This window comes from Zingiber officinale, chromosome 10A (assembly GCF_018446385.1).
Source record: "Zingiber officinale cultivar Zhangliang chromosome 10A, Zo_v1.1, whole genome shotgun sequence".
In the NCBI taxonomy this organism is placed as follows: Eukaryota; Viridiplantae; Streptophyta; class Magnoliopsida; order Zingiberales; family Zingiberaceae; genus Zingiber; species Zingiber officinale.
Window position 1 is genome coordinate 22,652,467 of NC_056004.1, and position 23,841 is coordinate 22,676,307.

General features: G+C 36.3%; 2 protein-coding genes across 2 annotated transcripts; both read right to left on the minus strand.

Moving 5' to 3' along the window:
* Positions 1–900: 900 nt before the first annotated feature.
* LOC122026853 (2-hydroxyacyl-CoA lyase-like) lies at positions 901–4,562 on the minus strand. Its single transcript, XM_042585559.1, has 2 exons — positions 3,114–4,562; positions 901–1,455 (listed from the first exon to the last, which is right to left on the minus strand). The coding sequence occupies exons 1-2, from the start codon at positions 4,503–4,505 to the stop codon at positions 1,141–1,143; spliced, it is 1,707 nt and encodes a 568-aa protein (XP_042441493.1). The 5' UTR covers positions 4,506–4,562; the 3' UTR covers positions 901–1,140.
* A 4,261-nt stretch (positions 4,563–8,823) lies between these two features.
* LOC122026272 lies at positions 8,824–23,561 on the minus strand. Its single transcript, XM_042584940.1, has 4 exons — positions 23,345–23,561; positions 23,091–23,273; positions 22,950–23,009; positions 8,824–9,226 (listed from the first exon to the last, which is right to left on the minus strand). Exons 1-4 carry the CDS (start codon positions 23,555–23,557, stop codon positions 8,945–8,947), a joined length of 738 nt encoding a protein of 245 aa, XP_042440874.1. The 5' UTR covers positions 23,558–23,561; the 3' UTR covers positions 8,824–8,944.
* Between the last annotated feature and the right edge of the window lie 280 nt (positions 23,562–23,841).

Genomic DNA, 23,841 nt, shown 5'->3' on the forward strand with positions numbered 1-23,841 from the left:
GAGTGTGATAGACAAAAGTTACAGAAATATATATGCACACAAAGTCGATTAATCTTAAAAGTAGATGACCTTCTTATTTGATTCATTTATAGGATAAATCTTAAATATACATTATGCACAATGAAGAGCTTGGTGTGTGTACCCAAACTAGATGGCCTTCTTAAAAGTAGATGACCTTCTTATTTGATTTGTTTACGCACGCACAGCCAGGGTACCACTGATCTAAACTGCTCGACGCACAGCCAGGAGTCCTAATTACTATTCCTCTTCGTTGCACAATTTTATGTCAATTTATTATCTTTCTTTGTTATAATTTAAAAATAAAAATAGTACTTTTGACCCAACATAAGTACTTGTTTATGTCCATTTATATTTAAAATACTTGTTTATGAATACATTGGATTGATAAAATATTTTCGAAGTAAAACATTGAAAATATGAACTATTTTTTAAAAAATAAATTGATAGGCCCATGGGTTGGCCCGCCAAACCCGCGACCGCCTTGGATTAGGTTGGGTTGGAAATTTCCCAACCCGCCAAGTTGACGGCCCGCCCCGCCCCGCCAAATGGTTGGCCCGCCACGGGCCGACCCGTCCCGCCATGAGTTGACCCGTCTGACAACTCTACTGTAACATACTGATGGAATTTTCCGAAAGCAAAGAGATGCTCAAGTACATCCCCGCTCGCCCTAGATCCGTCAATGTTTGACCCAAAAACTCTCTTCCCATATCCGACAAATGCAAAAATTCGAGGAGCAAATATAAATAGAATTATAACAATAGAAGGAAGAAGAAATGAAATAAAATAGAATAATCCTTACGAAAGTATATATGCATAAAAATATGTTTTTAGGGCCCAATCTAAATATATTACAGTTTGAATTATGGAAGATCTATACTGTTTTATGTGAAATATTTATTTAACTTTTTAAAATACAAGAAGTTGGCACAAAGATACAAGACACGATATGTAATATTGGTCAGCTCACAAGTCCCACGCATTTAAAATATAATGCATGCAAATACAACACCCTCTGCTAACAAATTTATTGTGCTTTAAACAAAAATCTTCCATGCAACGAAAGTATTTCATGGTGCAGCACTGCGCTGAGAATTGATATGCTGCAATCTTCCGTCTACTTCAGTTTTTATGCTGCATCCTCCCACTTTCAGAGCCAGCATATGGGTCTATAATGACATTGATAACAGCTGGTTTTCGAGCAGAGAAAGATTCAGAAAGTGCGGCTTTGAGTTCCTCGGGAGTTCCAACTTTATAGCCTTTCCCACCAAAAGCTGCAGCAAGAGTGTGATATGCTGAATCTGGAACAAAGGAAGTAGGGGCGGGGTCATCTTTGTACGGTCCAGTAATTTCATCGGGCGATCTTCGGTCTCCACCATATACACCGCCATTGTTGAACACAATTACGATAACAGGCAATTGATATCTCACTAATGTCTGTAAAAGTTGGAACATGAGTTAGTGATTATAAGAGTAATTAACACAACCAAACGAAAAAAAACAAATGAAAATACATTTAAAAGACACTAATATGTTATTTAATATCCTTAGGAGTCGTACATCTATAAGAGTGAACCTAGTCCAAAGCATGATGAGGCAGTAGAAACGACAGCCTGTGTGATGGTAGACCACCATCGAGCCTCACATGTTGATGATTAGGGATGATTCTCGCTTTTGAGTTGAAAGTTCGAAGCATTAAGAAGGATAGTTAGCTACTACCAACTTGAGAGTAGACTGTTTGAGTCGGTGGTTGGGTCTGACAAGTTAATAAGCTTATTCTTTCATTTCAGTGGGCCGTGACAAAATAAGTCTCTAATTAATTAAAATGAGTTTGCCCATAGACAAATAAGAAACAAGTTATGTTTATTGCTTACTATATGAATTATGTTGCAGTGTTGTATATTATGTGTTGCGTGTCATATGAATTGTTTAAATTTCATCCATTTGATTGCTTAAGTTGATTAATTATTATATAGCACATGCAAACTTATTATTATTTTTGACACATGATTTTTGTACATTATTATCAATAACTATTTTTTTTTTCAAAAAATGAACAATACACCAATAGTCATCTACATATTGCATACGCATAATGGAGTGGTTTGATCCATAATACCTGCATATGCATTCTAAAACCTTGATCCTATCTAATACTTTTTTATTCACTGTATGATCCCTAAACTAATACTGTTTCTTTGACAATATGAGTTGGCCTTTTATCAATCCTGGGAAGCATATATTTAACATCTTTATGCCAATTGTACATGCCATTTAATTAATATTATCTCATTTTGACATATGATTTGAGCTGTTAAGAATAGGACAGTTCAATCAGTAGAGAAAGTAATTGATCTGGATGTGTGGAGTAAGAAAATACAAAAAGAAATATGTAACGAAGAAATTTAATACCAACACCTGAAACAGCCGATATCAAAATGGATGAAAAGAATGTTAAGCATTTGGGATAGAAGGCACACGTATGAGGAACCATGGAAGCCACTAAATAGTTTATAATTTTCCAAACTCTACGGTCAAATAGAATTGACAAAAGAGAATTGTATGTTGCAAAGTATGTTCTGTTACGACTCTGACATAATTATAAAGTTTACATAAACCATTGCATAGAGAAAATTACTTCCTATATAAATATGAAGTTAACTAAGGATAGTATTTCTACCAAATTAAAGCATTTACTTATTGAGACATAATATTGAAGACCATATAAACTTACTGATTGTATTAGCATGACCAGATCACTATTATTACTAGCATAACTGATAGAATTCAATATGATTCTATGTAAGCATCAAATAATATGTCTATTCTTCAACAAATTGAAGATGCCAAGGGACTGGTATGAAAAATTGAGAGACACAGTCAAAACTAAATACTACAACATGGTTGAACACTCACATTATTTGTCTAAGAGCAAAAAAAAAAAAAGGTAGTTCATTGGTGCCAAACAAATATAATTTCTCTAGCATGACTGACTTGTATAGATATGTGTGTGTGAGGACATCTGCTACAAATAGAATGAAATTAAAGTGATTAACACACACACGGATTAACATAGCACATGAATAGCAACTTACCTCAACTTCCATGGCACTGAATCCAAATCCTGAATCCCCTTCAACAGCCACCACCAATCTTTCAGGAGAGGCCACTGCGGCTGCTATGCAGTAGCCTAGCCCTACTCCCATTGTTCCCCAGGTTCCTGCATCCAACCTCGTTCGAGGCTCATTCTGAATCAACACTGATCTTCCAACATCCATAGTATTAGCACCCTCTGACACCAATATTGGTGCGGGGCTACCCTGCTCGAGAATTGCATCCCTTATTATCCTCATTGGTGTAAAGAAGTTGAAAGGTACAACATCCTTCGCCAGCTGAGTTTCCATCTTTGCCACATTATCTTTTGCCTTCTTTGAAATTGCCTCGACCCAGGGATGAGATTTACCCAAACAGAAAGGTTGTTCCTTAATCTCTTTATTGATCAATTCTAGAACCTTCTTAGCATCACCAACTAAACCAAGATGAGGCTTTCGGAGCTCAATTTCTTCCTTGGAGACGTCCACAAGAATGAATTTGACATCTTGCGACCATCTGGGTGGCTCACCGAAGTGGAGCAACCAGTTGAGGCGCGCACCAACGACGAGGGCAACATCGCAGCGCCCCAGAGCAAGAGATCGTGCAGCAGTGGCTGCGAGTTCATGAGTATCCGGCACCAATCCCTTCCCCATCGGGGTAGGGAGGAAGGGGATTCCAGTAGCCTCAATTAGCTTACTCAGTGGCTCCTCTGCTCGTGCAAAGGCGGCGCCTTTCCCAAACACTATCAACGGTCTCTCGGCGTTCCTCAACAAAGACACAGCCTGCGCTATATCTAGGGATTCTTCGGTCCTAATTTCCTCAATTCTAGGGTTTTCCGCCTCGGATAAGAACTTCTCAGCTTCGAAATCAGAGATCGTCTGATGGAGGACATCAGACGGAAGGTCCAAATAGCACCCGCCCGGTCTCCCGGCCACGGCGTGGCTCAGCACCTGGTGAACCAAGCGAGGGAGCAGAGAGATGTCGGTGGCCTTAGCGGAGAACTTAACGAAGGGCTTGACGGCCTCCAGCTGATCGAGTTCCTGGAAGTCTCCCCGGCCGGCGTCGGCTTGGTCGCAAGACCCGGAGATCATGACAGCCGGCCAGGTGTTGGCGCCGGCGTTGGAGAGCCCAGCGAGGCCGTGGACGCATCCGGGGGCAGAGACAGTGAGGAACACGCCCGGGCGGCCTGTGAGGTAGCCGTAGGCGGAGGCAGCATACCCGGCTGACTGTTCGTTGTGGAAGGCGATGAAGCGGACGCCGGCAGCGACGGCGCGAGTGGCGACGGAGGTAACGGGGATCCCCACGACCCCAAACATGACCTGGACGCCGGCGCGGGCCAAGGAAAGGGCCACCAGAGTGCTCCCATCAATCTGGATCTGGGAAGCGTCCGCCATGGCCGGAAGTTTGAACTATTGAGCGAGGAGAGGAACGATTGAGGTGACTTGACAAGGCGAGGTAGTGAGGATTGCCTTTATATACAGTGGACGGACAAGATTCACCCCTTCCCATCGTGGAAGACGTAGGGAAGCGCGATTGCTTCGCTATTGAGACGACGCGTGCATAATTTGGTCGGAGCAAGTGAACGACTACCCTTTCGGCTACCCGTTTCGTGACTGCTTGTCAAGATAGAGAGCGGCCTTCCCGGCTTTTCGACCATCGTAAGGGTCGGAGTGGGGCAACTGAGAAAAGGTGAGAACAAGTTTGGGATTTGCTCCTGCCGATTAGTGGGTTCACATGTCGAAATTTTGATGTATCCAAAATATTAAATTTTTAATATAATATAAACTTTATCGATTGATATATAAAAAATTTAATATATAAATTTTATAATAACTAATGATCGTGCGCACGCGTTGAGTATAAATATCTCTAACGACTAAAAAAAAAAAATCCAATATTCATTCTATATCTAATGTACTGAAGGAAAATATAATACTAACTGATCCTGTCCGAATCGCTGAATCAACGGACGCTGGGCACGTGGCGCTCTCCTAGTCGATGGCGTAGGCCTCCGTCTGATCGCACGAATCTCCGGCGAGCCTGTACAAAAGTCGGGCCGGGAAGGGGTTCCCGGCGACGACCCTCCGACGCTCAAGTCAGGCAAGCAAGCAGTGAAAAAGTGACTCCCCGAATATTAGAACGCGTACCTCCGGCGAAGGATGAAGGCCTTTATATAGGGCAGCGGAGAAGCGAGTGTACACATACCAAGGTGTACACGTGTCCGCGCCCTATACCCTAGTAAGGGCTTGCCAGTGAGCTTACCTGACCCATACTGCTACAGTCCAAGCATGTCCTCGATGGGACAGCGGAACCCCCTGTCATAAGATTTGGAGTATGGCCTACATGTGGAACATACCCGCTGTCAGAAAAAGATGTGTCACTTGTCCTTTTGCCCTTACTCCCTGGAGAGCGTCCGGCCGGCCAGCTTCCGCGACATCCGGTCGGACGTATACGGTGGTTTACTTAGGGAGATTCTCAATCACGTGCTTTGTGGAGACTATTAGCAGTATGCTACCTGATGGCTTTGGTCGAGCGTGCGGTCCGATCGGCCCTGCGATCTTGTCCGCTGAGCGCCGGAACCTTGACTTTCGATGAGACGCCTTTAATCATCAACTAGACACCGGCCGGCTGCCCGGCCGGTCGAACCCACCCTCTCCGCCCGACCACCTACCACTTTGACTTCCACGTGGCGTTGACTCCAACGGACGGGGCCCCCCCTGTTCTTACAACCGGATCACTAACCTAGAGTCATTAGGATAAAATACCTGTCTTTTGAAAATCTAAATTATTTGGGTCTTTGAAAATCTAAATTGTTTAGATTTTCGAATATCACCCTTATGTTTAGAACCAAGAATCTTAATTATTTGGGTAAGATTTGTCAGATTCATGTAATAATACAAGGGTGACGCTAGAGAATCTCAACAACAAACTACTGTAACGGGCTTTCCTATGTAAAAAATTAATTTAATTTAATATTATACTTATCTTAGTAAAAAAAACTAAGAAAAGTATATTTTTTAACATTGTCGGTCTAAAATATTTATAGAAACTTCTTTGATCATAGTGTTGTTAATTTTAAGATATGAGACTAAAGAGAACTATATTTTTTTATATAAAACAACCAGAGAAAATTAATGATGAGAAAAATTCATAATAATATGCCGCAGCTGAGTCTCGAACTCTAAATCACTAATTGTTTCACTTGTGTAATTATTAATAAATCTTGGAATTATTTTTAGTGTGAATAGAAAAAAGGATATTAACATAAATTTATTTTATGTTTCATCAAAGTTAGTTAGTAAAGAGGGACGATTTTTAATAAAATAGTAAGATATTAAAAACTAGGAAAAATTGTCTTACAGTCCTCATTCATAAATATAAGTTTGAATTCAGTCTCCATTATTAGAAAATTTTATTTTTGCTCCCTAATTAAAAAGTATAGATATCAATTTATCTAATTATCTTGCCCCTTAAAAATATACATAATTTCTCTTAAATTCAACACATTAAATTAGAATCTTATTATATTTCTATGAGCACGATTATTTTTCCATCTCAATTGGATAAAAAATATACTAGATTCTTTTTAAACAATGCTAATGGTGCTAAATTTATGAAGAATTATATTAAGCGGAAAAATAATCGTACTCAATTTTCTACTCCCTAATTAAACATAATAGATACCAATTTACATAATTATCTCTTATATTTTTTAAGTATAAAAAGTTTAAAAATTAGTATAATTCCTCTTAAATTCATCACATTAAAATAGAATCTATTATATTTTCTATCGAATTGAATACGACTCTTTTTTTGACTTCAATTGGATAAAAAATATACTAGATTCTTTTTAAATAATATTCAATTGGATAAAAAATATATTAGATTTTCTTTAAATGGTGCTAAATTTAGCAGGAATTATATTACTTACGAAAAAAATCGTACTCAATTTAATAGAAAATATACTCGATTCTAGTCTAAAGTGCTAAATTTAAAAAAAATTATATTTAGTTTTAGGCTTTTTATATCTAATAAATATGACTAGCAATTAGATAATAATATTTTATATAAGATAATTGAAGTAAATAAAATTTTATATGAAAAGAATGAAAATTTTTTTTTTTTTAAGATGAGATTTATATACAAAGTTCAACTTATCACAATTAATAATTATCGTCTTGTGATTTTTCTTTTTTTAGATGCGTTGATTGTTGTAGGGGTATCTAAAAAAGTTAATCCAGGCTGTGGTGTTCTTTATAATTATAATAATAATAATAATAATAATAATAATAATAATTATTATTATTATTATTTTTATTTTGATATTAGACCAGCTCAATACATTTTCATGTTATTCTTTTACTTAAATTTAAGTACATCGATATTTTAGTCAATACATTAAAATAAACTTAAGAAGATAAATAAATAAATTTAAATACTTGACGAGGAAAAGAAATTTGACTTAAATTTGAGAGGGAGTAGGTGGGGCCGGTAGTTGAAGCGGCTTCCACGTGTTGTTGGCAGAGGAAAACGAAACAAGTACTATTTGCTCTTGTTTAACTTCAGTTCTGCCCTTCCCGGGATAGTACCGGACCGAAAGGACAAGTAACAGGCAGACCGGTCATAGCTCACCGGATTTGCGGAGGAAAATTAGCGTTATATTTGCAAGGTCAGAAAGGAGGGAGATGAAGAGAAATTATTATTTGAAGCCTTTTGCCGTCCCAATGATGTTCATATAAATATAGTAAACAATAATTCATTAGCTTTTAGTATTTTTTATCAACTTGGCTCTAAGTTAACATTACGAATGACTATTAATTATTAATACATATGATCAAAATATAAAAAAGATATATTTCGACGTGTCAAATTTTAATCATAAGATCTTATATGATAGGTAACATTCTATATCTTAATTACTATATCATTTTGAGGGGCTGGTTATATTTTATACAAGCCTATCGGTACAATAGAATTGTTATCATTTTAATATTTAATTTACATCGATTAATTTTAAAGATAATCGATTTAATTTTACAAAATAAAAATTTATTGATCAGATCTGTAAAATTTTTTCATGAGACAAAATTGATCATTTCAAGAATAGTCAATAAAACTAACTAAATTAAAAAATTAGTTGAATAAAAAAAACTCATTCATCAATTCATTAAAATTGAAATAATCCTTAAATGACTGAAAAATTGAAAAAATATTTTTTCACTACATGGCTCCACAGCTACAATCGTCATTTAATTTCGTGGCTGAGTTGCTCGATGAAAAAGTAAATGGAAACTTTCTCACTAGAATATGACCGGCATTATCAAAGAGGAAGGGACTTTTTTTTTTGGTGAATAGACAGCAACAACTTCGCATATCTGTGCACGTGCTCGGCAAATGCCCCTGGGTTGATCAAATCTGAAATAACACTTTAGCTACTTCAAATCACAGAACAACTGCTTTTGTACATGAGAAACAACGCAAAAGTCAAGCACTTGAATCTTAACGAAGCACATCAGCGCATGGATTACATGCATGATGCCTCGATAGATAACTAAATATACATAAATATACACATGCATGAGCCCTTGTTGTTTATTTATGTATATTTAGTTTTCTATCGATGCATCATGCATGTAATCCATGCGCTGATGTGCTTCCTTATGATTCAAGTGCTTGAATAGACAGTCCTTTGCAGCCTTGCAGTAATAAACAAATGGGAAGGTCTTCAACTATATAGAAACTTCAATTTCACAATTGTGAAGAATCATAAAGTATAATTGAAAAGTTACATGATGTTTGGAGATTTGGAAAACAATTATCTATAAACAATTGACTATGTGACACGGTGACATCTACACCAATATGCAATTCCACCACCTCTACCTTGAGCAACTGCAATTTCCTCGTCAATGTAGAACCAAATGAAAAAGGGATCTTTGCTGGTGGGCTCTCTCTCTGTTTCTCCAAGATCAATTTGCAATGGACCAAATGGTCCGAGCTTTATACGGATGGTCTGAAAAATGAATGCCAATATTCTATTCTTCCATGAAAATTTGCCCTCGAAAGTAAGAGACCCGACAGGACCCAAAAATACACCATTCTCTATCCTTTTTGCCTGATGAAATCAATGTGTTAATGAATAATACATCTTTCTGCTAGTTTTTTAAAAAATCTATGCCGCATGAATTCTAAAATACGAAAAACTATATATATATAGGAAATACAAAAAAAATATCTAGTTTTATCAATTAAACATGACATAAGAAAATAATTCATAAACATAAAGATAAAAAACCTGATTGAAAAGCTATTATCCTTATCCTAGCGTTGTCGGTTTGATCCCTGTTGAAGAACATACAACGGAAAGAAGAGAAAGGTCTTCCTAGAGACTTAGGAGATGACAACGCCGAAAAACTTCTTGTTGTTGGGAAAGAAGAAACTATGTCAAAATTATGTCCTAAAAATTTAGGGATCTCCTCTTATATAGACAATCCAATTTGTTATCGACTCATAGATGATAACGGATTGAGCTAAAGGGTTCTACATATTGAACTCGCGTCCAATAACCCGAAACCCAATAAACATAAATTAGATCACTTTAAAGGGTTTGAATTGTATTGACATGTTCAACTTACAAATAAACTCACCTAATAGGGATAAGAAAATTCAACAATCTCCTACTTGGGCTACATGTGAATTGTATGTGAAATACAAATAAAACTTTAGTTGATATCAAATTTTATGGATATAAGATACCCTAATCCATCAACTTTATTGGTATAGGACTAAAGAAGTCATAATTACTGTATATGATCGTAACAAACTCCAACAGTAATCACAATAGCAATGTCAATAACGACATAGATCAAGATGTGAATGTATAATGTAGAAGTTACATAAAATATGATCAATACATATCAATTTCTAACTGGTTCTAAAGTGACTTCAAAAAAGGTCAAATCATATCTGCAAATACTTTATGCTAAACTGTAAGAACAAATCATGATCCAAACTTTATGATTCCAAAAGTAATCTCAAGGTTCTAAAATTCGCTTGGGGTTAGTCGCTAGTTGAGCGCCAGACAACCGCCTAGTGCCTAGGCCGCTTAGGTAGAGACTAGGCGTTGTTAAGCGGATTCCATGGAATCAACATAAATTACATAATAAATCACATTCTATAACTCCAGCACAATAACATCAAATTTAAAATGAATTCAAAATTACACAATTAATAAAATATCACAAATTTATTCTACTTTTTCTCCATAATTTTCAACAACTTGTTCTTCATGAGACACAAACTCAATATCATCATTATGATCCTCCTCTTCTTCTTCGAATGCAAAATCATTCTCGTGAAATTCTCTCACTCTAGAGCTTCTTATGAGTTGTCTGATGAAATGACATTTCCAAAGGATGAGGCTTTAATCAACCTTTGATTCAATCGCTTCCAAATCGCTCAGTTAAGAAAAGATTAGACAATAATTTTTTTTTCAAATCAATTTCTCCAGTCTTTTAACTCTCTGATTTCTCATAAATGTGGGTTTTTTCATTTGCTCTGATTTTTCCAACTTTGGTTACTCAATACGATAAAGATGAAGTTTGGTGCTAACGGCTAGGGCAAGCCAATAAATTGATTTTCTTGTTGGAGCAAAGTTTAGAACTTATAAAACTTAAGCTCAATACAAAAAAAAAAATGTTACATTTTTTTTAAAATTAAGCTTTAAATTTAAAAGCCTAAAATAAAAAAAATCATGAAAATCCTACACTATTTTCGCCATGCCTAGACGATTCAATCGATTAGTCGGCGCCTAGGGCCACCTAATCTCACCTAGGTGCCAAGGCCGCCTAGGCTGGCCAATTAGTATGTTTTAGGTGCGGTTGGTTGGCACCTAGCGCCTAGGCGGCCCCCTAGGCCGATTTTTAGAATACTAAGAAATCTATATCACATTTACAAACACTAAATGCTAAGCAGCAGTAAATCATGATATTATAATTCAGAATGTCCAACAAATAAATAAAATCTCATGAATGTTTTAAACTTTAAGTACGTATAATAATCAAAACAAAAATATTTATCTTTATTATCAAATATAGAGTAATAAAATGAATACAGACTCTCACCAGATAGTTCTTCTTCCCTAAGAAGAACTCTCATATCCACAACATGTGCATGAAACATCTTAGGCACCAAGCCTTTAGTAAGTGGATCGACCAACATGGAATCTGTGCTGGTGTGCTCTACCATGACCTGATGACTCTGAACTCTTTCTTTAACCACTAGAAATTGATATCAATGTGCTTAGACTTTGATGAACTGCAATTATTCTTGACTTAAAGTTTTGCAGCTTTATTATCACAATAGATCCCCCGTCAATGTCATCAACAATATGTAATACTGTGATGAAATTCCACAGCCAAATCTCTTGGTTGGATGCTTCTTAGCATGTTACTTACTCTGCTTTTATAGTAGAAGTGGCTACTAGCATCTGCTTGACACTCTTCCAAGATATATCCCTTCCAGCAAGCATGAAAATATAACCCGAAGTGGCCCTCCTACTTTCTAAGCATCCGGCAAAATCAAAATTTCAATATCCAATCATCTCCAAGTGATCTGACTTTCGATACGTGAGCATATGTCCTTTAGTTCTTTGCAAATATTACATCACTCTCTTAACTGCTTTCCAATACGACGATCCTAGGTTACTAACATATCTGCACACATCCCCACTATAAACGTTATATCTGGTCAAGTAAAACTTGTGCATACATGAGACTTCTCACTACTGATGCATATGGGAATTGTCACATCTCCTTTATTTCAAGTTTAAGCCATGGACACTGCTGCAGGTTGAACTTGTCATCTCTTGACACAGGTGTATCATCAGATGTATAGTTTTGCATACCATATCTTATAAGCACCCTTTCAATATAAGCCTATTATGAAAGTCTAAGAATGACTCTTGAACGATTACGATAGATCGGTATGTCTAAAATAAAAGATGATGTTTCACTAAGATCTTTTATTTCAAAATTACTAGATAAAAATGATTTGGTTTCATGTAGTAGACTCTTATTTTTGCTTGTAAGCAGTATATCGTCCACGTACAAAACAAGTGTAACAAACTTACTTTCACTGAACTTGGCATATATGCACTAATCAATGCAGTTCTCTTTAAATCCAAATGAGATAACCACTTGATTAAATTTTCGGTACCATTGACGAGATGCCTGTTTTAAACCATAAATGAACTTCTTTAATCTATATACTAGGTGCTTTGACTCAAAGATCTCTGGTTGCACCATATATGTATATACTCCTCTATGTCTCCATTAAGGGATGCGATCTTTACTTCCATTTGATATAAAACTCCAAATCATAATGAGCTACAAGTGTCATGATTACTCTAAGAGAATCTTTCATCGACAAAGGTGAAAAAGTTTCCTTATAATCAATGCCTTTTTTATGAGTGAATCCCTTGGCAAAAAGACAACCTTATACTTTTCAATATTGTCTCTTGAGACCCGCTTGGTTTTAAATATTCATTTACAACCAACAGGATTCTTACCTTTAAGTAATTTGACAAGTTTCCAAATGTCATTATCTGTCATAGACTTTAACTCTTCTTGCATGGCGTTAATCCACCTTTCATGGTTAGAGCATTGTTTAACCTCTTGGAAAGATGTAGAATCACTTTGCAACCGAATGTCAAAATCATGCTCTTGGAGATAAATATAATCACGAGAATTTGTGGTTCTCAATTCCCTTGTGGATCGCCTAAAATACACTTATGTATTGAGGTGGTTGAGGTACTTGCTCATCAATATGAGAATATTTCAATTTTAATGATAGGCTCCTCCAATTGCATTGGAGATATCATGGGAATATCTTGATTCACTAAGCTGGATATGCAATATCCATAATGTGCAGTATAGTAACCATACCGCTACTGATCACACTAGTACTAGCCACAGGAGGATTGTCAATGCTTTGCTTAAAAGATACTTCCCTGATTTTATCACTCCCACTGTCCTCAATAAATTTGGCATTTCCCATTTCAAAGAACGATCTCTTAGAAGGATCATAAAATTTATACCCCTTGATTTTTCAGAGCAACCTACAAAATTACAGTTAACTGTTCTTGAGTCTAGTTTCCTTTCGTTAGGCCTGTAAAGCCTAACCTCAGCCGAACAACTCCAGACATATAACTACTAATGTTAAGTTGTCTGCTCGTCCACATCTTGAATAGAGTTTTAGTTACTGTCTTACTAGGTACTCTATTGAGTAAGTAAATTGCAGTCTTAAGTATCTCACCCCATAAAGACTCCGGTAGAGAAGTGAAAGCAATATACTTCTTACCATATCTTTACAGTTCGATTACGGCGCTCAGTTACATCATTCTGAATAGGTGTACCAGACATGGTATATTGATACACAATCCCACACTTAGTAAGGCAGTTCGCAAAATATTCTAGACGTTGTTCACCTGATCCATTATATCGATCATAATATTCACATCCATGGTCAATCAAATGGTTTTAATTTTCTTACTTAGTTTAAGTTCAACTCGGCTTTGAAAATTTTAAACATATCCAAAGATTACGACTTATCATGAATAAGGTACATATAGCCAAATATGGAATAGTCGTCTATGAAGCTTATAAAATATGTATGTTCATTCTAAGATGCCTTAGGGAATGATCCATAAATGTTTGTATGTATTAACACCAAAACGTTACTACAACGACTAGCCCCTTGTTCCTTTTGTTAGTAGTCTTCCCTTTAACACACTTTATACAAACATCAAAGTCTGACATGTTAAGAGAATTGAAAATTCTATGTGACATTAACCTTTCTAGGCATTATTTGGATATATGTCCTAAACACATATGTTGCAACATAGAAGAATTCCGTTTGTAAATTTACGTTTCGTACCTATACTATGCATTATTACGTTATCAACCATAGGAGTAAAGGTGTTCAATTTATAAAGCTTATTAACCAAGAAATCATTGCCAACCAACACTAAATTAAAGAAAATATTGAAAATTTTATTTCTAAATGAACAAGAATAACCTGATTGGTCCAAATAAGAAATTGAAATTAAATTCCGTCGAAGAGACAGTACAATAAATATATTTTTTAAATTCAGAACGACATTGGTTCCTAAATAAAGCCTAAAAATATCTATCAACTCGACTTTAGCTTTCTTTCTATTCTCCGTATAGATATATCTTTTACCATCAAGCGGAAATCGGCTCTTGAGACAACCCAACATAGTGAAACTTATGTGAGTAGTAGCACCGATATCTATCCATCAAGTGTTAGTCAATACAATAGCCAAATTGACTTCTAAACTAACAAAGTTGAGAGGTTTACCCTTCTTTACACGCAGTTAGCGTACTTGAGGCAGTCTTTCTTCATATTGTCTTTCTTCTTGAAAAAAAAATGAAATCCTCATCCTGCTTCTTGTGCTCCTTGTGGCCATTGCCTTCGAAATTTACAGTTTATTTTCCTATTCCTTTGCACGCAATTATGATCCTCTTTCATTTTTGGCTCACACTTTGAAAATCAGATGATAAGTGAGCACTCTCAGATGTCTCAATCTTCAGTCTCCCCTTCTCTTGCAAGCATTGAGCAGTGAACTCATTCAATGTCCACTTTTCCTTTTGAATATTATACGATATCTTAAAAGGAATGAGTAATGCAGGCAGAGACATCAAGACAAAAAACACTAACATACTCTCAAATATATCAAATTTTAATGCTTTCAGACTTGTCGCTATATTGGACATCTTCATAATGTATTCCCTTATATTTCCTTTACTACTGTACAACATGATTATCAACTTCGTAAGAAGTGTGGTAATCTTGACCTTTTCATTTAAGGTCAATTAGTCTGCTAGTTGGTTAAGAAAACTCTTAGCATTTCCTCCCTCATTTTGGAGCCCTTTATTGGTGTTGTTAAGGAAAGCCTCATGATACTCGGACATGTACAATTTGATATTTTCCACAGCTAAAATTCAACCCTCTGCTCTATAGTGTTAACACTAGTCAAAGATGTGGGGCGATCGTTCCTTAATGCATAGTCTAAGTCCATGCAATATAAGATTATGATCATATATTCTTTCTATTTAGTAAAATTTGAACCAGTTAATATTGGGATGTTATTAATACTAGCGGGTACAGATTACACTGAAATTAAAAAAGTGTAGATTATATAAGTTCATAATTTAATTGAAGCCAAGAACATAGATAAAATTATACAAATAAGATTAAATTTTAAATGCATATAAATGTGCTCTTTATGAAATGTCAAATACAACATTGTATTTTACTCTATGAACTAAAATATAATTTGTTAGCGATACTCTCTGATATAACTTAAACTTTAATTAGTCATACAATGTGTCTTCCTTTGGGTTGATCCATTATGCACATAATATGATACTTTATATGAGTTATATATTAGTGCATAGCTCACAACAATCTTAATCAACCACATAATATATCTTCCAGTAGATATATTTTGTATGTGATCTAAACAAAACAATATTTTATTTCATATTTGTAACCTACCTTAAGCATATATCTAGCATAAAAGTAACATTCCTTTGGATCGATTACTTTTAGTATAGATATACGTCTACCAATGCAAAATGCACTAAATCTATTAATGTGCGTAGATTATATATATTTAATGCATGTTTTAACATACATTCACTTACTTTTTTTCATATGTTTTATAGATTTTTACGCCTCTTTCTCATATTTTTAGCGTAGTTATTCCCTTTAGCATATTTATATATACGTACCTTTATTTTTAGCATATGTTCTATGCATTTTCAGAGTAACAACGATGTTGAAACGTGCTTCGAAGGGACAAAAGAAGAAGAGCAAAGCCCCAGTCGTGTGGCTCACATAGCCATGGCTCTATAATCGTGGGCAAGCATCACAAGGTTGTACTAAAGGGCACGACCATGCCACTCAACCAGAGAAGAGCGAAGCTTCGGTGTTAGAATTTGAGGGATGTCCTAAGGCAATCGCCTTACGGTTTTTTCTATTTATTTGATAAGTATATATTCACTATTTGAGTACATATTATATGTTTGATTATCTTAAACTCATTTACTGAATGTCCGTAATATAATTCATAGCATGAGAGAATTTGTGATTGGATCGCAACAAGTGATGATCTCTACATGTGCAATTATAAATATATTGAAATTTCCCTAGTCGTCGAATTGATACATTCGGACATCATCAATTCTGTAAGACTAGCACGGGTTATACTCCTTGGTTCGGTTAAGTAACTGTTTTCTGGCTGGAGACATTGGGATATTGAGAGTTAAACGTGGATGCTGGTTATGGTAACTAGTTTATTGGAGTGACTCGCTGTAAGAGTTCATATGATTATATATATATATATATATATATATATATATATATATATATATATATATATATATATATATATATATATATATATATATATAAGATATGTCTATGAAATTCTTACTGCAACACGAGTGCAAGTTTCCTTCGACTTGAGGTATACAAGTCATCTTGGTCATGGAGACTTATACTTTGACATCTTAAGCAAACATCTCATTGAGGTATGAACCCGGGATGATTTGGTATAAGTTGAAGTGTCCGAAGGTGTTTAGATAACCCACAGAGGATTCATCGCTCCTTACGAGGAGACGTATACCCTATAGCCACTCGTTAGGATTATTACTCAAAGTATTTGGCCAAAGCATCACATGTTAAGAGTACGAGACTCTTGTACACATGCACGAGTAATTTGAATTCGCAGAACGAGGAAGTATTACTTGGGTTAAGTATGACGTAGTTAGTCTAGCGGGGACAAGACACATAGACCATGTCCTGAACCAAGTGGGTATAAGACGAATGAAAGGAATGAGGCACGACTCACTGTAGCTGCTGAAGGGTTTAGAATTAATTCTAAGATCAACTATGATTTTTCGGCTAATTGGGGATCATGATGTACTACTAGGTGTCACTCATGATCGTTCTATAATTAAGTAGTTAATTATGGACGACCAAGATAAACCAAGAACCTATTGAGTCACACGTACAAATGAGTCTCTAAAAGACATAAAACAAGTTAAAGAATAAAATTCTTAGATTAAGAGATAAATGTTTGGTTGGACTATACATAAGACAAATATGGAAATATTTGTCGCAATGGAAGCGCGGATGGGCCACATCTCTTATGGAAGAGTTGGATCATATTTGGTTTAATCATGAATTAGTCATAAACCAACTTAGTTTAGTTGTGAACCAAACCAAGGGGTTAATGGACTAATTTTTGATTAAGGGTTAATGGGTTGGATTTGGGCTTTCTAATCCAACTCATTAATGAGAACTATATATTGATATGGTTAAGAGAAAAATTATACACATGAGATCATTAATTGGCTTGTAAGATTTTTGGAAAACCTTAACTCAATTTCTCTTCTCCTCTCCCTCTACCCTCTCTCTTTATCGCCGCCAACAAGGGGAAGCCCTTCCCCTTGTTGTCGTGACCACCACAAGGAAGAAATCTCTTCCTTGTGTGCTTCTCTTCCTCTTGATCCCTCTTCTTCGCTCGTGACTAGTAACTTTCGAATGAAAGACTTGTACTCAAGAAGTTGTTTTAAGGAGCTCGACGTGGATACAAATAGAGGCGAGGTTCGACAACGTCGCCACGGTTGATGTCCTTCTCGTTACAGGTCATTCGTAAGGTACACCTAACGTAAATTTACTTTTCATAAAAAAAATTAATTATGCGATCATGTTTACATGTTGTATCCTTGTATGCATGTTGTGCGTGTGATGTAATAATTTAGGAATTATTATTGTTTTATTTTTCACTGCGCATGTTTACGAAATGTGTTTTAACACACAATGTATCGGGCATATCCCAACATCGGTTGTGTGGTTTCACATGGTGGTGCTAAATTTCCAAAGCTGATCCAGGGTATGGACGTGTCAAATGGCACAAACGTGTCATTCCAGCAGAGAGGCTTCACACCCTAGCCGTGCCAATTGGCACGACCGTGCTATTCCAACAGAGAGACTCCACATTCTGGTCGTGTCAATTGGCACGGCCATGACATTTCAACAGAGAGGATTCAAGCCTTGGTCGTACCAAAAGACACAGTCGTGACACAGGCTGTGGTCGTGTTCTGCTTTATAAAAGAGGACTTCTCTCCCTTTTCAAGGGAGAAAGGTTCTTCCTCTTCTCTATCTTGGTCCAGATCTACCTCCTTCTCACACTCTGATCGAAGATCTGAAGTCGTATTCGTCATTCTCCTTCGACTCCAGAGGCAAAGGATTGGATTCAAAGATCACTCGACATCTTGGATAAGCTTCTTCCCCTCTTCTCTCTAGATTTGGGTTTTAAGCTTGTAATTTCAATGTCACTGGATTCATTTCTTCTTGTCATAGAGTAGATCTGATTATTCTAAGATTAAGAGAGTAGTTGTGATGTGTGATTAATGCATACTCATTGGATTTGCCAATTTCCTTTCCATATGACATTGCTTATGCTTTGTATCCATTTGATCTTATATGTGTAAGGTGTGTTTGTGTTTAAATCTCATGTATGATTGAATGATTATACTGTTTTGTTCACCCTGTAGAGGGGACGCACTAAATAGTATGACCGGAAGGGCCCTAGTGACAAATCTATCCCTTTAACCGGACATCCTAGAGTGTCACCTTGAAAGGGAGGATAATTCTCTACAAGAAAGTATTGAATTAGACTTAATGAGTTATCTCTATGTCTATGTTATCAAGTATTTAGTGTTCTCTAGTGAATGTGTGACTGGAGGCTCTAGTGACAAGGGTAACCCTTAAACCAGACTTCCTAGAGTTTACTTCCATTTGGTAGCATTAGATATTAAAAGGAATTGCACTCCGTCACAACTATCGCAGAGTAGTGTCGGTATTGAATTAAACTTCCTACATGTGTATAGGGATAGAGGAAGGGTAATAGGTAATTCTAATCACATCAAGTAGCATCACAATAAAACTAAACTCCTAGAACACTCCTCCCGACCACGGTTCCTCAATCAACTCTCTCTCTCTTTCTCCTTACTTTACTTCTCTCTACTTTAAGTGCATAGATTCCCAACTCTCAATCGTTTAGCTAATTCGTTGTATGAATCTCTAGTCTTATATTCAGTCCTTGTGGATTCGATATCTTTTATTACTTGACGATAACTGTGCACTTGCAATTGTACACATCACCTACTTAAGATGTCTTCCTTTAGGCTGACACAATAGTTCAACTTAGTAACATATTGTGTAGATAGACCTAAGAAAACGTTAGGAACTTTATTTGAACAGAAATTACTTAATTAGAGTTAACAGTACAAAAATTAGGCTTATGAATCGATTAGTACCATATGGCAAACCCAATCGATTGCCCTAATCGATTCGAAAGTCAATTGTATATGATTTCAGGACCCCTATCAAGTGTCTATATATCAATTAAAAAAACCCTCCTTTCATTAAAGTGGGACCTACCCTTTAAGAGGTTTAAAAAAAATGAGTAGGACCCACCTTGAGAAGTATTTTTTTTTCACGTAGAAGTGTTGATTGATTAAAACAAATTGAATCGATTGATTTAAAACTTTTAATCAATTGATTTAAAGCTTTTAAAACTTTTAATAGATTGAAAATAATTTCAATTGATTGATAATTGATTCTATCGTGGGTTTAAGACTGTTAATCGATTAGATATTAATCATAATCGATTGAAAGTATCAATCGATTAGTTTATCGATTCTAATTTGGTCTGTCGTGATTTCAGCCTGTTAATCGATTAGGAAAAATTCTTAATTGATTGATAGCAAGATTTTATCAAATTTTAATCGATTGGAAAAAATTGTAAATTAATTGGTAACCTGATGATTTGATCGATCAAAAATCAATCCTTTATTTGATCCCGTCATCCCCAACTGAATTGATTGGATCCCATCGATTATGTTCATTATTTTAGGCTTTGTAATCGATTGACCGACCAAGCCAATGAATTGGGTAATCATAATTTGACCTAAAAATTAGGTTAAACATCATGTTCTTCATAGAAACATGAAAAGCTTAGAAAATAAGTCTATCCTAAGTTTTTCATATATGATTTTCGACGATCAAAAACTATGTTATACTAGAAAAACTTAATCTAACATACAAAATAAAGATCAACGCAAAACTCAACCTTTACTTCCATGAAAAGAAAGAAACAGAGCGAGGCTTTGATACCATATGTTCATTCATGTAAAAAACCTATGTCCCATGAATTCTAAAACACAAAGAACTTATATATAGGAAATACATGAACAAGAAGATCTAGTTTCATCAATTAAACATGACATAAGAAACTAATACATAAACATAAAAACAAGGAACTTGATTAAAGAGCCACTGTCCTTGCCCTAGTGCCGTTGACTTGATCCCTATGGAAGAAGATGTAGCGAAAAGAAGAGGAAGGTCTTCCAAGGGACTTAGGGGGTAGCAACGGCAAAAAGCTTCTTGTCGATGGGGAACAAGGAATTAGATCAAGATTATGTTCTAAACCCATAGGGACCTCCTCTTATATAGGCAATTCAATCCGTTATCAGCCCATAGATAATAATGGATTGGGCTAAAGGGTTCTACACATTGAACCCGTATCCAATAGTCCGAAATCCAATAAACATAAGTTAGATCACTTGATTGTATTCACATGTTCAACTTATAAATAAGCTCATCTAATAGGGATAATAAAATTCAACACTTTCAACTATAATTAATCTAGACCACTACACTAATGTGACTCAAAAATAATATGATATGAAGATGTTCCATTAACCAAATGGATTGACGATGCATATATTGGTGAACTTACTAGCTTACTAACAGATTTTACTCATTATGCATCCTTTGATAATCAATGTTAGGAAAGATTTTTCAAATTCTTTATTTATTCCTCCGAAATTTATTGCAGGGTTGGAAATGGTTTGAATACATGTCATTTTTTCCACTACTAGAAAAAATTTTAGCTACTAGAATAATGAAACGTGATGAGAAAGCTCTTCAAGATTTATTCTACTGCTCTTGGATATGATTCTTCTTAAGAGGACTATTATATAGTATAATATATAAAATAACTCTTAATGACACGACATGACTACAACAATATATAATGAATTATATTAAAATAATCCAGTTGGACCAAACTCTGAACACTAACTATATATTAACTCTTATTGACACTAACAGTATTTGCCTATGTCTAACTTTTTATATAAAATAGAAAATCCTCACAAAGAAAGAGGCCATGATTAAAATGATAACTGAGAGGATGAGGCAAAGATCCAGCTGATGCCAACAACAAATAGCAAAGAAGACCTCGACAATTGTTCAGTAGGGAGCACAACAAAAGTTGCTCAACTGGAGATGTGAGCATGTAGTCACTCAACTGAAATGCAAGCAGGGGGCTGCTTAATTAAAGGCATGAGTAGGAATTTGCTCAAATGAAGACCAAGGTAGCAATTTGAAAGCCTTGACAACTAAAGTTGGATTGAGTTTTCGCTTTAGTTTTAACATGCTATCAAGTGGAAACGTCATTTCTAACAATGTTGGACTGAGAGAGCATGCTAAAAAGAATAAGAATGAAAAATAGATTCTATCAATTAATCTTGCATCTCAAAATCAAAATAATAATTCTTATACTATGCTTAAATAGTTAGGATTCTTAAGAGTCTTAGCATTTTACGTTTGATTTAGGTTGCTCTTGAACTTTGACAACACTAATTGTTCTCGTATCTATATTTTCGAAGTATTATTCCAACATAGGTAATTCAGTGTTGGTGGGAAAGAGTCAACTAAATTAGTAGAGCATGCAGTTAAGCATTTGCTTCAAGGATTGGTATTCAAGATTGAATAACAAAGAGGAAGGCAACAACATAATTGCAGCCCCATTCCAATCTCATGCCTAAATTAAGATAAGCATCCTAGAAATAGAACTATATGGATCTTGATTATTGCAAAAGATATTATTTATTTGGGTAAGGAGAAGAAAAAACAAAGGGATGAGAAGAAATGATATAATCGGGATACCCCTCATTGTCTTTTCCTTCATCGTCTTAGCCCTTGCCCTCCTGCATAGTATTTGCACCGTTCTTTGCCTCTCCCACAATCGGTCGTTTATGCCTTCCTCCTCTACCTTTCAGTTATAGGCAATTCAGTTGAAAATTCCAACTTCTCCCTCTCACATCTCGTCATCCTTGCCAACTTTCTCCCACCCCTCGCTATGGTTGAGACTGAGGAATTGTGACTTCTCCCTCTCGCATCTCGTCAACCTTATGGTTGAGGTTGAGGAATTGTGACTTGTTCTTGCAACCTGTCAACCTTGTCCATTCCCTCTCTTCCGTATCTCCTCATTACTATCAACTCCCTACTGTATCTCTTCGTCATTGCCAATGCACTCCTCCAGCCTACCTCGATCGTTGGTGCTTTTTGCCTCACCATATTGGACCAAGAATTATTCTGACAAAGGATTATCAAGCCCCTTCCTCCGTGGTTCCGGCGCAGGGAAGAGAGGAGTTTGGGGTTGCTTCAAAAGCATCAACCTTACACGGAATGCCTTTCTCTCTGTGCAGGCAAACAAACCCTTGGAATTGGAACAGAGTGGTAGCCATCCGAACCCATTCATTCTAAAATTATTGCATAAGATGAATGCATGTGACCCATAATTATCAGGGAAATGAATGCATCAGCTATAGAAAAATGAATCGTAGGGAAAAGAATTTGAATTTCGAAACACGTCATGCCTGTGAGAAACTCACCGCAGCATCAAATCGTTGAACTGCAGTGATGGGAAAGTATCGTCCCTTGTCCAACTTACCCTGAAGAAAACACAATCCACTTACGAATGTGCCAGTGAGAACATAGACAAATCAACGTCGACACGAGCAAATTGAGTTCACCTGGGCCGTGAATATAAGCATCCAAGTCCTCCCCGGCGACTCCGTACCACCGAGCGTCTCAAGAAACGAGGATGGCTCCGCCTTTCCCTTCTTGATCGAAGCGAGGGCAGCGAGGACTTGGGCCGGCGGAGCCTTCCTGGTCTTCGCCGCCGCCTTCAGCACCTCCACGCTCGCCGCCACGTCCTACAAGTACACCAAAGTCAAGAAGAGACCTAAATCAACAAACCCAAGGATCGCAGATAAATTTCACCGACCGATTCCTCCCCCAGTAAGGGCGTCGGGAACTTCTCATCCTCCTCGACGGCTTCAAGCTCAGGCGACGCCGCCGGCGGAGGAGGTATCCGGTGGCGGAGGAGAGTTGGGGATGCGGGAACACGGGTGATTTGGGATCTGAAGAAGGGACGACACTTGGTTAGAAGAAGAGGAGGAGACGGAGAAATTGGGCGAGGGATTGAGAAAAATGCCATCAGTTTTTGCTGGGTTCAGAAATTTTTGGAGGGAGATAAAAAGTTTGTGGTTTTGAAAATAACGGAACGACCTTTGCATACGTGGCGAGTCGCCAATCGCGCATCTACAATGGTAAGAACGGTGGTTAACTTTTTTTATGGTCCCTGCCGCATCATTTATTTTTTCAAAAAACAAAAAAAATAACGATGGTTATGCACATTATTCATCTCTTCCATCTCAAATATGAACTTTTAATTATTATCACGAGAGGATATTTAATTTTTCAAACTGATTAATTTTTACA

Coding starts and splice junctions, on each gene's coding strand:
- LOC122026272 (XM_042584940.1), bottom strand. CDS start 23,557: ATGGCATTTTTCTCAATCCCTCGCCCAATTTCTCCGTCTCCTCCTCTT. Junction 23,274..23,344: donor CCTTACTGGGGGAGGAATCG/GTCGGTGAAATT, acceptor GTGTACTTGTAG/GACGTGGCGGCGAGCGTGGA. Junction 9,227..22,949: donor TTCAACGATTTGATGCTGCG/GTGAGTTTCTCA, acceptor TGATTTCATCAG/GCAAAAAGGATAGAGAATGG.
- LOC122026853 (XM_042585559.1), bottom strand. CDS start 4,505: ATGGCGGACGCTTCCCAGATCCAGATTGATGGGAGCACTCTGGTGGCC. Junction 1,456..3,113: donor TCAGTGCCATGGAAGTTGAG/GTAAGTTGCTAT, acceptor CAACTTTTACAG/ACATTAGTGAGATATCAATT.